Below are 13,872 nucleotides of genomic sequence, written 5' to 3'. Positions count from 1 at the left end.
TCTAAAATCGCCTGCAGTCCACTGCATTCTATGATAGCAGGGTCAGAGGGCGAGAAGTGTGTCAGACTGCCTCTTCCTTGGTCAGCTGCTGCCCAAACAGTTCTTATTCCTGCTTTTCAAAATGTACCTGTCCAGGAACTTGTACACAATTGTCTCCTTAATCTTCCTCACTGGAGTGACACAAAGCAGTCAGATTGGCTTAATGGGCTCACAGAGTCAATTGCTCAGTGGGATGTAACAGACATGAGAAAGAACCAAAAAATGTCCCAAGAGACCTAAAACTTAACTTGAAAAGCAGAGATTCTCATTTCAAAGAACTATGAAACACATCACATGCTTTTCTTAGCTCCAAATGGGGATGATTCTGAAAGGGCTCTTTGTGAGCATGCAGATCTGGACTTATATTCCTAGAGGACTAGCCTAGTTTTACTTATGCTAAATAAAAAATAAATCAGTTTTGTGACAGAGTAATATTAAAAAACAATGAAGATGCATTGCCTCTAGATTCAAATGTTTAGGGGGAAGCAATACAGACAGTAAGCAATATAGACGTTTACATGATTGCCGAAGGCAAGAGATGAATAGAGATGAAAGTTTGAAATATTACCAATAGAAAGCTCAAAATAGAGCAATGCAATCAGCAGATTAGTAAAAGGGTTTGATAAAATAGTGGCAGAATTTATTTCCCAAAGAAGAGAAGAAGTTTCCAGTTTTATGAGAGATTGAAGCCTTTTCATGGAAATTAGTAAAAAGTATAAGCTAAGAAAATTAAAGGGGAGGGAGGAGAAGATTGTAAGAGCCAGAGGCAGTGGATGTCTGTAGTAAGACTATTTCCTGGACATGATGGGCTATTGCACATATGAATTCAAAGAAGCTGAGACTCCATGCACATGACCTACACAAGATCAAGCTAGACAAAATCCCATCATGAATGGAGGGTGGGCCATGAAGTCCCACCCCTACCCAAGGATCTATTGGCAATTGATGGCTGCTGTGGGTGGGAGAGTTAGTTTGCTTTAGGAATGCAACCTCTAAGAGGCTGCCCATGCTCCAGAAGATGGTCCTACACAGATGCACGTACAGACAGCATGCTAGGTAGACTTGGTGGGTTAAAAACAGAGACAGTACATGGAGGACTACTGAGAAGGAATAGTATGGGAGAGGGGAGTAAAGGAAGGGAAAGAAAGGAAATGGATTCATAAAACTCTCAATTTTAAAAAAGAAAATTAGATGTTTGGGGCTGGGTTAATGGCTCAGTTGGTAAGAGCTCTTGTTATTCAACCATGAGAATGTGAGTTCAAATCACAGTCATCCACATAAAAAACTGTGTGATCACTCATACCCATAACCCCCAAGCTTGGGGGGTGTATACAGAAACAGCCAGGTTGCCTAGATGCAATAGTGAGTTTCAGGTTCAGAGACAGACCCAGGACTGGACACCCTCCCTTGACCTTGGCCTCTGCATGTGTGTGAATGGGCATGATCACACACACACACACACACACACACACACACACACACACACAGGGGGGGGAGACAGAGAGACAAAAAATTATAAGTTTAAAATACCTTATTTTCCACCTGGACACTGTCACCTTCTCCAAGCACCGCTGTGTGATGGGGTTCTATCTTTTGCTGAGCACCATCAGGTCCTACAACAAAAGATGACCCAGTAACTTTGGTGATTGTTAGAGTGCATCCATCCAATGCCCACACTTTTGGTCAACTACTTAGCACTATAATACTTTATAGTTTCAGAAATAACAGACGTAGGAAACCTTGAATTTCTGGGCTGTTTACATCTGCTATTACTAAAGGCTAAAACTGATCGGTTTTTCAATGTAGGAAACAGCAGGAAAGTGAACCCTGCATCATGCTTCCATTTATACTCTTAATTCCATGACCAAATGTTTTCATTGACCCTTTTTTTTATTTTGTTTTGTTTTTGGTTTTTGATATAGGGTTTCACTGTATGTCCCAGGCTGGCCTCGAACTCACAGAGATCCGCCTGCCTCTGCCTCCTGAGTGCTGGGATTAAAGGCGTGTGCCACCATCACCCGGCTTTCATTGACTTTTAAAAGCCCTTGGAATTACATGTTCATAAAAGTGTTCTCTTGTGTAAAATACAAACCTCATAAGAAGCCAGCAGACCTAGAAAAATGATCAAATGTCATCAATAATTCATTTCAACAAGAATTTACTGAGCATCTCCTCCAGCTCTCAAGAACTAGAGAAAAAAATGCAAAGATGTGCAAAGTAGATTCCTTATATCTAAATAATTCAAAATGTTCTTGGAATCAACCAAATATAAGCACATGCAATTATCAGAGAAGAATTCAACTGAAAACTAAATGAGTCAGATAGCATCTTATTGCATAATGAACAAGGTCTGATTCTAAACCATCTCGAGGTGGGGTGCCAAACCCTTTGGAGGGTGGGTGCTTTCTAAACCCTCTGGAGGGAGATGCCTTCTTTTTGTTTTATAATTTTTTTATTTAAAAAATTTCTTTCCTTTTACATACCAACCCCTGCTCCCCTCCCTCCCCATCTCTCACTCCCCCCGCATCTATCCCCCATCCCAACCCCATCTCCTCCTCAAAGAGGGTAAGGCCTCCCTTGGGTAGTCAACACAAGCCGGCATACCAAGTGGGGGCCGGACCTAGCCTTTCCTTCCTGCATCAAGGCTGAGTAAGGCATCGCACCATAGGGAATGGGCTCTAAAAAGTCAGTTCATGTACCCGGGATAAGTCCTTGTCCCATTGCCAGGGGATCCACAAACACATCAAGTCACTCAACTTTCACCTACATTCAGAGGGCCTAGTTCGGTCTCATGCAGGCTCCCCAGCTGTCAGTCAGGAGTTACCTTCTAAACCCACTGGAGGGGGTGCCTTCTAAATGCTTCTGGGGATGCCTTCTGAACCCTCTGCGGAGTAGGTGCCTTCTAAACCCTCCAGAGGGGGAGGCCTTCTAAACCCTTCTGGGGGTGCTGTGCCTTCTAAACCCTCTGGAGGGGGTACCTTCTAAACCCTCTGGAGTGGGTGCCTTTTAAACCCTTCTGGGGGTGCCTTCTAAACCCACTGGAGGGGGTGCCTTCTAAGCCCTCTGGAGGGGGTGCCTTTAGGATAGATAACTTTCCTTCCCTTCTATTCTAAGTCTGGCAGATGAAGTGAAGCTAGTTAACACTTACAGGTAACAAAGATTCCTGAGAAAACAGGAGTCTTGGAGACTCATTCAGGTTGAAGCACCCCAAGCGTTTGTTCTGGAAGAAGTAAGAATTGAACAGAGCTGTGCAATGTGCAAGACAGGGCAGATCTGCAGGAAACAGAGCTTGGAAAAGGGTATCGCAGACAAGAGGACAGGGTGTCGGAGGTAGTGGGTAAAAATTTCTGGGGAAACTGTGAACCTCCTATCATGACTTCAACATTCTATTGGGAAGGAGGATGGAAATGTATCAAGGAAACACTCCAAAGTCATTCTTATACATACAAAGTGAGTGAGTGAGCTAAACACACACACACACACACACACACACACACACACACACACACACACAGAGAGAGAGAGAGAGAGAGAGAGAGAGAGAGAGAGAGAGACAGAGAGACAGAGAGACAGAGACAGAGAGAGAGAGACAGAGACAGAGAGAGACAGAGACAGAGACAGAAAGAGACAGAGACAGAGAGACAGAGACAGAGAGAGACAGAGAGACAGAGAGAGGGAGAGAGAGGAGAAATAATGAGATCTGTGTCTTGCGGATTTGAAAGGAGAGCAGAAAAGGAAATGGAGGGCAAGTCTGAACCTAGGAAAACTTGTTGGGAGTTCTCTTAACAGTCTAAAGTGCAAATGGATTACAATGTGAACAGAGTGAAAAGAGAAAGACCGGTTGAAAGAGCGGGAAGGAGGGCACGAGGGAGTTGAGAAAGAAGCTGAGTCTGACATGCTCCTTTGTAAGCATGTGCTGACCTGCAGCAGTTCTGAGAGAAGGCTCTGGACAATGGAGAGGTCGGAGTGGGCTAGAAGAGCCACCGGGAGCTGTAGAGAAGGGTGAAATTTAGGCTGTCTTCCAGATGGGTGGAAAAACAACAGACATGTGAACAGAAAACAGAAGGAAGATCCCAAATCCAGCATTCAAGGGGCTAGGGAGGAGGCTCAGATGGCACCTCCTGCGCAAGCGTGTGGACCCGAGTTCAAGCCCCTATCCTTCACATAAAAAGCCAGGCATGGCTGTGTATGCTTGCAACCTTAACACTGTGGGGAGCAAGCAGTTAGGAGGATCATCGGGGCTGGTTGGCCACCAGCTTAGCTCCAGGTTCAGGAAATGACCCTGCCTCAAGGGAGGAAATGACCCTGCCTCAAGGGAATAGGGTGAAGAGTGACAGGCCTGGTCCTCCACATATGCATGCACTATGTGAGTACATCTCACACACCAAAGGCAAGAAATAGCAAAGACTTCAAGCTAAAACTTAGAGCTTACTAAGGAAGTGATTAGCTAAATAAAACAATAACTTGATGAATTATCATAGAAACAGGATCACAATTTGTAAATTTGGGCATATTAGTTAGCATTAAACGGCTATGTTTTCTACAGAAGTCATCTTTCAGCCTATATTTTGCAGATAGGGGATATATTTTACAGGGGCATATGGCTTACATCGTTGCTGACAATCATGAAGCAGGATCCTGAAAGAACAAGAGTTCGACACAAGTCCACAGCTAGAACTGAGTGTGGCCTTGGACGGGAGACAAATCACGTATGCAGTTTCTTCAACAGCTAACTGAAATGGAGCTTTTCTTAAGCCACAAAAGTAGCCAACAAACCACAGTAGTATTCGTTCTATGGATAGCTCTGTCTCCAAGAGAAGCTGCAGGTATTTGAATACTGTGTTATGGTGCAGTGCATTATCTCCAAATATAGTTTATGCTAGTTGTCACATACATTTAAGAGCAGACCTGCTACTAAATCACATCATTTCAAATGCCACTAGAGAAGCATAGATGCCATTGTGTCATAAACTGGTTCTTTAATACTTTAATAATGTCCCTGAATTTAAAAACATTGTCTGAGGGGTGCTTAGCAGATGTAAAACAAAAATTCACAGCAGAAAAAAAATTAAAAATGTGTTTACTCACTGGCTTTGGAGGACAGTGGTAGCCAGAGAATAAACCCGACTTTGGTGTATCACAGTTTCCCTGGTGAAAATACTTTGCCAATTCCGAAGATTCAACATGAGCTCAGGCACAATCAGCCTCTGCACATTAGCAAGAGCCACCCCCAACATAACGTCCATTCATCAAAGGTACATGTCAGCAAATGTCATGGAGTGAATAACAGAACTCCATTGACTTTCCACTTACACAGAAATTTGGCAAGAAAAGTCTGGGAGTCCAAGAGGAATATCATTTAGAGCTGGGTAATATTTTAAACTGTGACAGGGAATGACATTTTATTAGGTGTGCTTTACTGACATCCTCTGCAGAGAATGAACCATTTTTCTATCTTCAACTAATTCATATGTAACAGCCAGTACCCACGTGATCCACGCCTGGACCCTGATTTTGTTATGTAGTGTATTTTGTGATATTGTTTTAATAGAGTGAGCTGACAAGAGGCAGCACTCAAAAATACTGCTGAATTGGTATTTCTCTGCACCCCGTATCAGGGCAGTGTGCTTGACAGCAGCATTGACCAGCCTGTGAGGGAATCTTAATTTAGAAACAGAGTTAAGCATGTCCAAAGGCCTCTAATCCTGACTTGATGTTGGGTGCTGATGCTGCCCATGCTCCCTCCTGATGGAGAAGTGAAATCATGGTGTCTATACAGAAGGGGCCACTGGAAATGTTCTACCCCATGGAACACTTTCCTCATTGACACCAGAGTCGTTTCCAGGCTGATCATTTTCAGTCTACCATGAGTTTCCAGCCTCCTACTCGAAGTCTTCAAAACAGTGCCACAGAAATCGGGCCAGCTGCGTCTTCCTTTTCCGATCATTTCTGTGATATGTCACCCATCTGGTTATCTCCTGAGCCTCAGATAAGTCCCTCCAAAACACATCCTATTGTTTCTGACTACTTGTAATTATAAAACGAGCCAGATCAGATAATAAAATACTTTCCATTGGCAATCTTTGCCAAGAATGTTAAATTGAATAATGCAGTTAAGGAAAATTTAACCAAAAATGTAATTGTAGGGTAGTTTTTCTTTTTGCCTAAACTATCATAAAAGGGCAAAATATTTAAAAATATTTTAATGTTGGGGTCCAGCTCCAGAGTGTGAGCTTCCTCTTTTCATTTTCTTCTCTTTATAAGAACTAGTGTCAGACACTGTCCCACAAATTCTGGTAACTTCCATCACAGATTCTAACATCATCAAATATATATGTATAGCAGAAGTTCTTCTGATACAACAGAGACTACTAATTAAAACACAAACTGCTTCCAGCACCATATTGTAAAGTGTAAATGTACAGTAATTTACATGTTTTGATAAATACAGTTGACGTGTTTGATACCTAGACTGAAGCATTGTCTTTCATTTTAGTTATTTCTTTAGCATGTGTTTCTGTGTGTATACAGGTGTGTGTGTGTGTGTGTGTGTGTGTGTGTGTGTGTGTGTATGGTAGTCTGGCTAGAGGTGGACATTGGGTATTTTCCTCAGTTGCTCTCCACCTTGTCCTTTGAGACAGGGTCTCTCACTAAATCTGGATCTCACTGATTGGTTAGACTGGTTGGCTAACAAGCTGCAGGGATCCTCCCGTCTTCCCCAACACAGCACTAATTTTACAGGTGCCCACTACCACCACACCCAGCTTACTTTTTTCATGCGTGCTAAGGATCTGAACTCAGATCATCATTCTTATTTTTTATTTTATATAAGAGATTTTCTAGTCATTTTACATATCCGCCACAGATTCCCCTGTCCTCCCTCCTCCCACCTCCCAGCCTTCCCCCCAATCCTCCCCCCCATTCCCACCTCCTCCAAGGCAAGGTCTCCCCTGGGGATTCAGCCCAGCCTGGTAGATTCAGTTGAGGCAGGTCCAGTCCCCTCCCCCTGCACCAAGGCTGAGCAAAGTGTCTCAGCATAGGCCCTAGGTTCCAAACAGCCAGCTCATGCACCAAGGACAGGTCCCAGTCCCACTGCCTGGGACCTCCTAAACAGTTCAAGCTAATCCACTGTCTCACTTATCTGGAGGGCCTGGTCCAGTTCCATGGGGGCTCCTCAGCTATTGATTCACAGTTCATGTGTTTCCGCTAGTTTGGCTATTTGTCCCCAGATCACCATTCTTAAACAGTAAGCACTTTGCCTACTGATTCATCTCTTGTCTTTTTTTAAATGACTACCCATAAGTCCCTACCTAAATCCTTCTAGATGATTAGTTTCACTAATCTTTTACTGTTCTGTCATATTTTCTACAGCAATTTAATTTTATAAATAATTTTACTTAGTCTTAGATTTTTAATTTATTCTATTAATTTACATATTATCTATTATTTTCTACATTATTCTCTTGAGACAGGGTCTCTCCCGGAGTCTGGAGGTAGGCTGATGGCCAACAAGCCCCCACTGATCCTTTCTGCTCCTCTACCTACCACTGGGGTCACAGGCACATATACCCATGTTTGGCTTTTTGTGTGGGTTCTGAGGATTTGAAATGGGAATACTTGGCCTATGCCTTGGGATGCCCAGCCCTATCCACATCACTAATCACTGAGGATAGTGGTGAAGAAGAAGAAGGAGGAGGAGGAGGAGGAGGAGGAGGAGGAGGAGGAGGAGGAGGAGGAGGAGGAGAAGAAGAAGAAGAAGAAGAAGAAGAAGAAGAAGAAGAAGAAGAAGAAGAAGAAGAAGAAGAGGAAGAAGAAGAAGCCAGAGGCTGAGAATCTCAGGAGCTCACTGACTAGCCAGCGTGTGAAGTCTATGACTGAAACTGTGAAGTTCAGGTTCAATGAGAAACTCTGTTATAAAAAATAGTGTGTGGGGGAGAGTAACTGAGGAGGCAACTTGATGTTGACCTCCATGTGAACCTACACACATGTACACACATCCACATTAACAAATGCACCACATGTAGCATACTGTACACAGAAGACAACATACACATTTTTAGGGATCTTATCATACTGGGTTACATAAGGCCATTCCAAGCAAGTATATAATGTACTTAGAATATATTCACCTCATACCTCCATACTCTAACCCTTCTCTTCCAACCCCCTTGCTTTGTTCCCAAATTAATAGCACTCTTAAAGTTTTATTTTATGCAGTCTTCCAAGATTACTTTTGCCATCCAAACTGTGGCCTATTCTAGCCCAACACACTACCTACATATGTCAATGTTTCATTAACTGAACAACGGTGTTTGACATTGTGTAAAAGAGAATGACTATCAGTTCCTGCCATCTGGGGGTGGGTGAGGGGTGCCATTCGTGTTTATAGGCAAGATAAAAATGAGGTACTAATATTGGGAAGCATTTTCTGGCTTCTCTTTCTAAACTTGTGAGGACAATTTTAACAGCTATTTCTGTTGGGTCATTTCTTTTTCTCTGGTGATGTGTTGCTGCCCTTTTGTGTTTTTTTTTTTTCATTAGCAACATCATGAAGGGGTAGAGAGGAGCACAGCCAGGAGACTGGATTCAAATGATGTCATTTGGCCTGGTGCTCATCGGTTGAAGCAGAGTCCTAAGAGGCCAGTTTGGGGAGCTGGATTCTGTCCATGGTCCAGTTTACTTTGGACACACATAACTTCACTCAGAGGCTGGAGACCATAACTCCATCTTCTGCCAGATGTTTTGTACACATGGCCCATGGTCATGGGTGTGTGGGGGAGGAATAAGCCAGGGAGAAGAAATGACTCAGGACATTGTGACCTCATGTCCAGAAGAAACAAGTGGAAGTGTAGGTCCCTCTTAGCCTGGAATTTCTCAACTCTTCATTTATTGACTCCTGAGGCTACAGGTCTGTCTGGTTAAAAGAGGCTGTAAACACTGGTTAAAAGAGGCTTGGCAGATTATTTGTTGATCTTTCTACCATTCATCCTCTCTTTAATGCCATATAAGACAAAATCATGTGTGAGCTTTTGCAGAGTCAAGACGCTAAGAAAGATTTCACCTTAAGAAAAAAAAACAGCAAAGAATTAAAAATAGTAGTTCAGGGTACATGAAAAATACATGAAGTTCACAAAAACTTGGATTACAATATGTATCCCATTTATTTATGCACTGTCCACAGTTGTTTTCATACTACATGGGCAGGGCATAGTAGTCCCAGAGATAAAAATATTTGCTCTCTGGACCTTTCCATAAAATTTGGTCCCCATTACTTGTTCTTATTCTACATAAACATTCCTAGAATCCTCAACACCTTAAAACTAATGCCCTTTCTTTATTATATTCCATTTGTGCAAATTACTTTTTATCTTAACATCATGTCTAGGTGAGACCTCCAAAACAGATTTTTTTTTCTGTTTTTATAAAGTGCTATATGATTCTCAGACTATCAAAATCCTCCCAGATGGTTAGTACACTTCATTGTGCACACGCAGGAGCTTACTGTACATCTGCTGGAGGTGTTTTGTTTGTTTGCTTGTTTTTTTTTACAACTTGAATCTTTACTCTCTTGAATGATAAAAGAAGTAAATTTTGTTTGGGGCTTATAATTAAAATGCTATTCATAAAACAGGAACCAAGCCCAATTACGCCACATTAGGAATAAATTCTAATTACTGTGATTTCCAGAAGTGTCAAGTGATTGAAAACCGGATTTTTGGAGAGTACAAAGAATGGTTTCAATAAATTACCCTGGCTATGGCACAACAGCCTGTGCAGATGTCATTAGCAAGCCATCTGTCTCTCCCTTGAGAATATATTGTCCAATGAAGATGTTCACTACAAATGGAGAATGCATTGCCCAAGGAGGAAGTTCTCTGCTGGCATCCCCCACGAGAGTGTAGAGAGCAGGTCTCAGACATGGGGAATCTTGGCCTCCATCTTGGGATGCCACATCCACATCCACGTCACTCATCACTGTGGATGGAGATGAGGAGGGGAAACCAGTGACTGGTTCTCTTACTGTAGCTTTTTCCTGAAGCACAGTTCAAATGAATGTTCTTGTGTAAGGAGCTGATTCAGGAGATGATGCACCAGGGAATAGCAGTCCAGATATGAGTAGAGTTATTCAGGAAAAGGAAGTGCAGTACATGCCTTTCGATTGCTATGACTACGGCAACTTATAAAAGAAGTTGTTTGATGGGGCTTATGGTTTCAGAGGGTCAGAGTCCATGATGGTGGAGCAAAGGCATGACGGTAACACCAGCTGAGAGTTCACATCATGATCCACAAGCAGAAGGTAGAGAAGGTACACTGGGAATGACACGAGTCTTTTGAACCTCAAAGCTCACCCCCTCCATGCCACTCCTCCAACAAAAGCCATGACTCCTAAATCCTTCCTGAACAGTTCCACCAATTGGGGACCAAGTTTTCAAACATAGGAGCCTATGGGGACCATTCTCATTCAAACCACTACAGCAAGGAAGGACAGGTATCTGATCACACACTCCCACTGTGAAAAGAGTTGAAACAGAACTGCAATGGGAAACTCAGGCATGGGCTCTGAGATAGCCTACCTGAGGGGTCAGCAAACTTCCAGAATGTTAATTCTCCAGAGCTTTTGTCCTTCCTGACCATGACAAAGCAGTCTTTCCAAGTTTCAGAAAAGATGGCATAGGTAATGGCAGTTGGAAGTCAGTCAGCAGGTTCTGAGGAAGCAAGGCCTTGTGGGATTTTGGTGGGGCATTCACAGCACATGCTATCACCCAGCCATTTGCTGCCACATAGAGCTCTTTCCTGCTTCCAGGAAGATGGGAATTTTGGGGGGTGGACACAAGCGGAGGCAACCTGCTCTACATGTCCTTCTCCTATCATCTGGGTTCTGCCTCTTCTGCTACCATGTTGGGTAGGCTTGAAAACACAAGCTGGCTTGAACTCTACATTGTAACTGAACAGTCTACTTAGGACATGGAGACTGGGATTGAGAAACAATTGTGTATCAGTGACCTTTCTATTGCTGTGATTTGAAAAAATATGACAAGGGAAACTAATAGAAGGAAGTGTTTATTTGGCTTATGGTTCCTTAGGGATAAGACAAAAATATTTAAGTGGAAAATGCTGAAGGACCACTGAACTCGATGTTGCATTCACATATCTATATCTGTATAAAATCATGATTATAAATGTTTGTTTAAAAAGGTGAAGTGCAAATGTGCATTTAACAAGAAGCTGTAGATTTTCAACACTGTACCCAAACTCCTTTGTTAGAAATAAATATTTATGTTTCATAAAAAAAAAAAAAGACTCTGTCCTGGTAGGAGAATACGGCTGCAGGCAAAGCAAGGAGGCTGAGCCTGGAAGTTGAGAGCTCGTAACTTGAACAGTGAGCAGGAATCATAAAGTAAGAACCAGCGATGGCAGGAATCTTTAAACTCTCAAAGCCTACTGCCGGTGACACACTTCCTCTACAAGGCCACACCCCCTAGACATCCACAAACAGCACCACCAACTGGGGACCCGTTCTCTTTCACACCACCATAGCTCGGCTCTTGTCTTGGGTGTACAAATGTGAAAACTTGGCATAAATAACTTCTTTTGGATATCCCACTGCTCATGTATAAAATGAGAGTTGGTTTGTTCTTAAATATGCATTTCTCAACAAGCAACAACACACAACCCTTGGAAGGAAAAGAAATTGGGAGATACCTGGAATATCTAACCTGTTTTCTTCTACCTCCAGAGGGGTAGTCAGACTGCTGTTCTCACTGGAGCTCAATCTCTTTCTGGGCATGGAAACTGCTAACCCCTCAGATTTAACACACATAACCATGCCTGTACCTTTCACCTGGGCCTTTTGTTCATGTTGACCTCTGTCACTGAACATTCTGGAAGCTGTAAGGCATGCTGCTCCAGATGGGTGTGGGAAGGAAGGAGGCACAGTATTCAATTACATACAACAGTCTCCACAGTTTATCCTCTCGGTAGTTTGAATTAAACTGCAATTGAATCCCAAGTGGCATACCCTTTACTCACCAATATATACATCTCCAGAGATGGTGTAAATGAAGCTTGTCCATCCTGGAAAAGGACCAGAGACATTACGACATTAGTATGCATAATATCAATTTATACATATTTAATAACAAAAGAAACGTTGAGGATGAAATATTTTATTTTCTTTTAGATATATATTTTAAGATTTTAGTTCTGTGAGCTATTTTTTAACCTATTATATATTTGCATATTTCTCCTCTCTCACACACATGTACACAGGCATGCACAGACAAACATACTTCTCTACCTAAAGGACTTAGAGTCCTTGCTATTTAAGGGACACCCAAAGTAGGCACTCTACAGTTCACTATTTGCCAAAAGTTGTATTAACAAATTATTTTATTTTCATTTGTGAGTATGAGGTGGGTACCCACAAAGGTCAGAGGAGGACATCAGACCTCCTGGAGCTGGAGTGAAGGCATCTGTGAACTGGATGCTGGAACCTGAACTATAGTCCTCCAATAGAGCAGTAAACACTCTGAACCTCTGGGCCACCTGCCAGCCTACAGATTGTTTTTTCCAGCTCTGTCCCCATGCTATAAGCTATAGCACTCCAGTCTTGCTTCATGTCCAATTTGCTGTGCTTCCAAGCAGGCCGGTGTGAATAATCATACCAAGGACCATTTTTGTATTTAGGTGAGTTCTAGTTTCCAGTGAACACATCTCTTACATTTCTTTTTCTATCCTAAATGAGTGCACACATGAGTAACAGGTGCCATATCCTGGAGGGCTCTAGAGATTAACCCAACTGGGGTATCAACAGAATGAAGACACACATACACACACACACACACACACACACACACACACACACACACACACACACACGAGTGGAGAGAGACGCGGCAATCTGGGATCAGGTGGGCTTGGCTCTCAGAGAAGCTGCATACTATATATACAGTTGTGTGTGTGTGTGTGTGTGTGTGTGTGTGTGTGTAGTTGAACAGGGAAGCATTGTTATTACATACAGCTGAACAAGGAGCCAGGGGTTATGACATATAGCTGAACAAGGAGGCAGGATTGGCTAATCTCAGGAAGAGCAGTCCTGTAGGGAAGCAGTCTTCAGGTTGGAAACAACCCAAGGGGAGATGGAAGCTATGCCAGACATTTTCTGCAGAAACTCTTAACATTTGCACTTGAAACAGAGAAAAGCTTTGCCATCCCTCTGAGCCTCGCCCAAGAAAGGCTCTGCCACTCCCATGCTGAGGCACTAGAGTCCTTGACATGCCTGTGCTCATGTCAACAACACGCATGTACTCAGGACTTCACTCACTCCCTACATAGGAGGAATCTAAAATCTTTAGTGATTAACAGGTTTCAAATGGCCTGTGAGCTCCCCGGAACTGTCCATACAAGTTTTCAAAGAAAAGGATACTGTGACCTGTGGAGCTGACAGCAGAGACAAGCTCAGCAGGAGCAACTAGTTTCCATAGATATTTATGCATTGTACCCACGGTTCAGAAGAGATGCTGTGTTCCCACTGAGAGAAATGGAGCCAGAAATGGCAAAGTCAGAATAGATGAGAATATCACTCCATATTCATTCCATGGAACGATTAAGAAATGGCATTCATGGGTGGATGGTGGGCATCAGACTGGAGTTCGTTTGGGAATTGGCAATATGGTGACGCAAAGTGAAACAGGAGAACAGGGAGGGCAAATAGCCCCTAAGGGTGTGGTTATGATGGTAAATGGACTGAAACACAATAGTGGCACAGAAGGGAAATGAACTGGCAAACTTCAATATAAACTGAGTCATTAAGAGAATTTGAATGATGGCCAA

The 13,872-nt window shown here is 42.8% G+C and overlaps 1 protein-coding gene across 3 annotated transcripts in view; it reads right to left on the bottom strand.

The window, feature by feature from the left end:
• Positions 1-13,872, bottom strand: part of Pir (pirin) — a 94,753-nt gene that overhangs the window by 12,189 nt on the left and 68,692 nt on the right. For all 3 annotated transcript variants that reach the window (XM_042269024.2, XM_042269023.2, XM_006973204.4), the window contains 2 exons: positions 12,070-12,114; positions 1,570-1,652 (listed from right to left, as the gene is read on the bottom strand). In XM_042269024.2, the coding sequence (XP_042124958.1) occupies positions 1,570-1,652; positions 12,070-12,114 (128 nt within the window). The remainder of the gene's footprint in view (positions 1-1,569; positions 1,653-12,069; positions 12,115-13,872) is intronic.

Source organism: Peromyscus maniculatus, chromosome X (genome assembly GCF_049852395.1).
Source record: "Peromyscus maniculatus bairdii isolate BWxNUB_F1_BW_parent chromosome X, HU_Pman_BW_mat_3.1, whole genome shotgun sequence".
Lineage (NCBI taxonomy): Eukaryota > Metazoa > Chordata > Mammalia > Rodentia > Cricetidae > Peromyscus > Peromyscus maniculatus.
The sequence above is the reverse complement of the archived record's forward strand: the minus strand, read 5'-3'. Positions and strand labels throughout refer to the sequence as shown.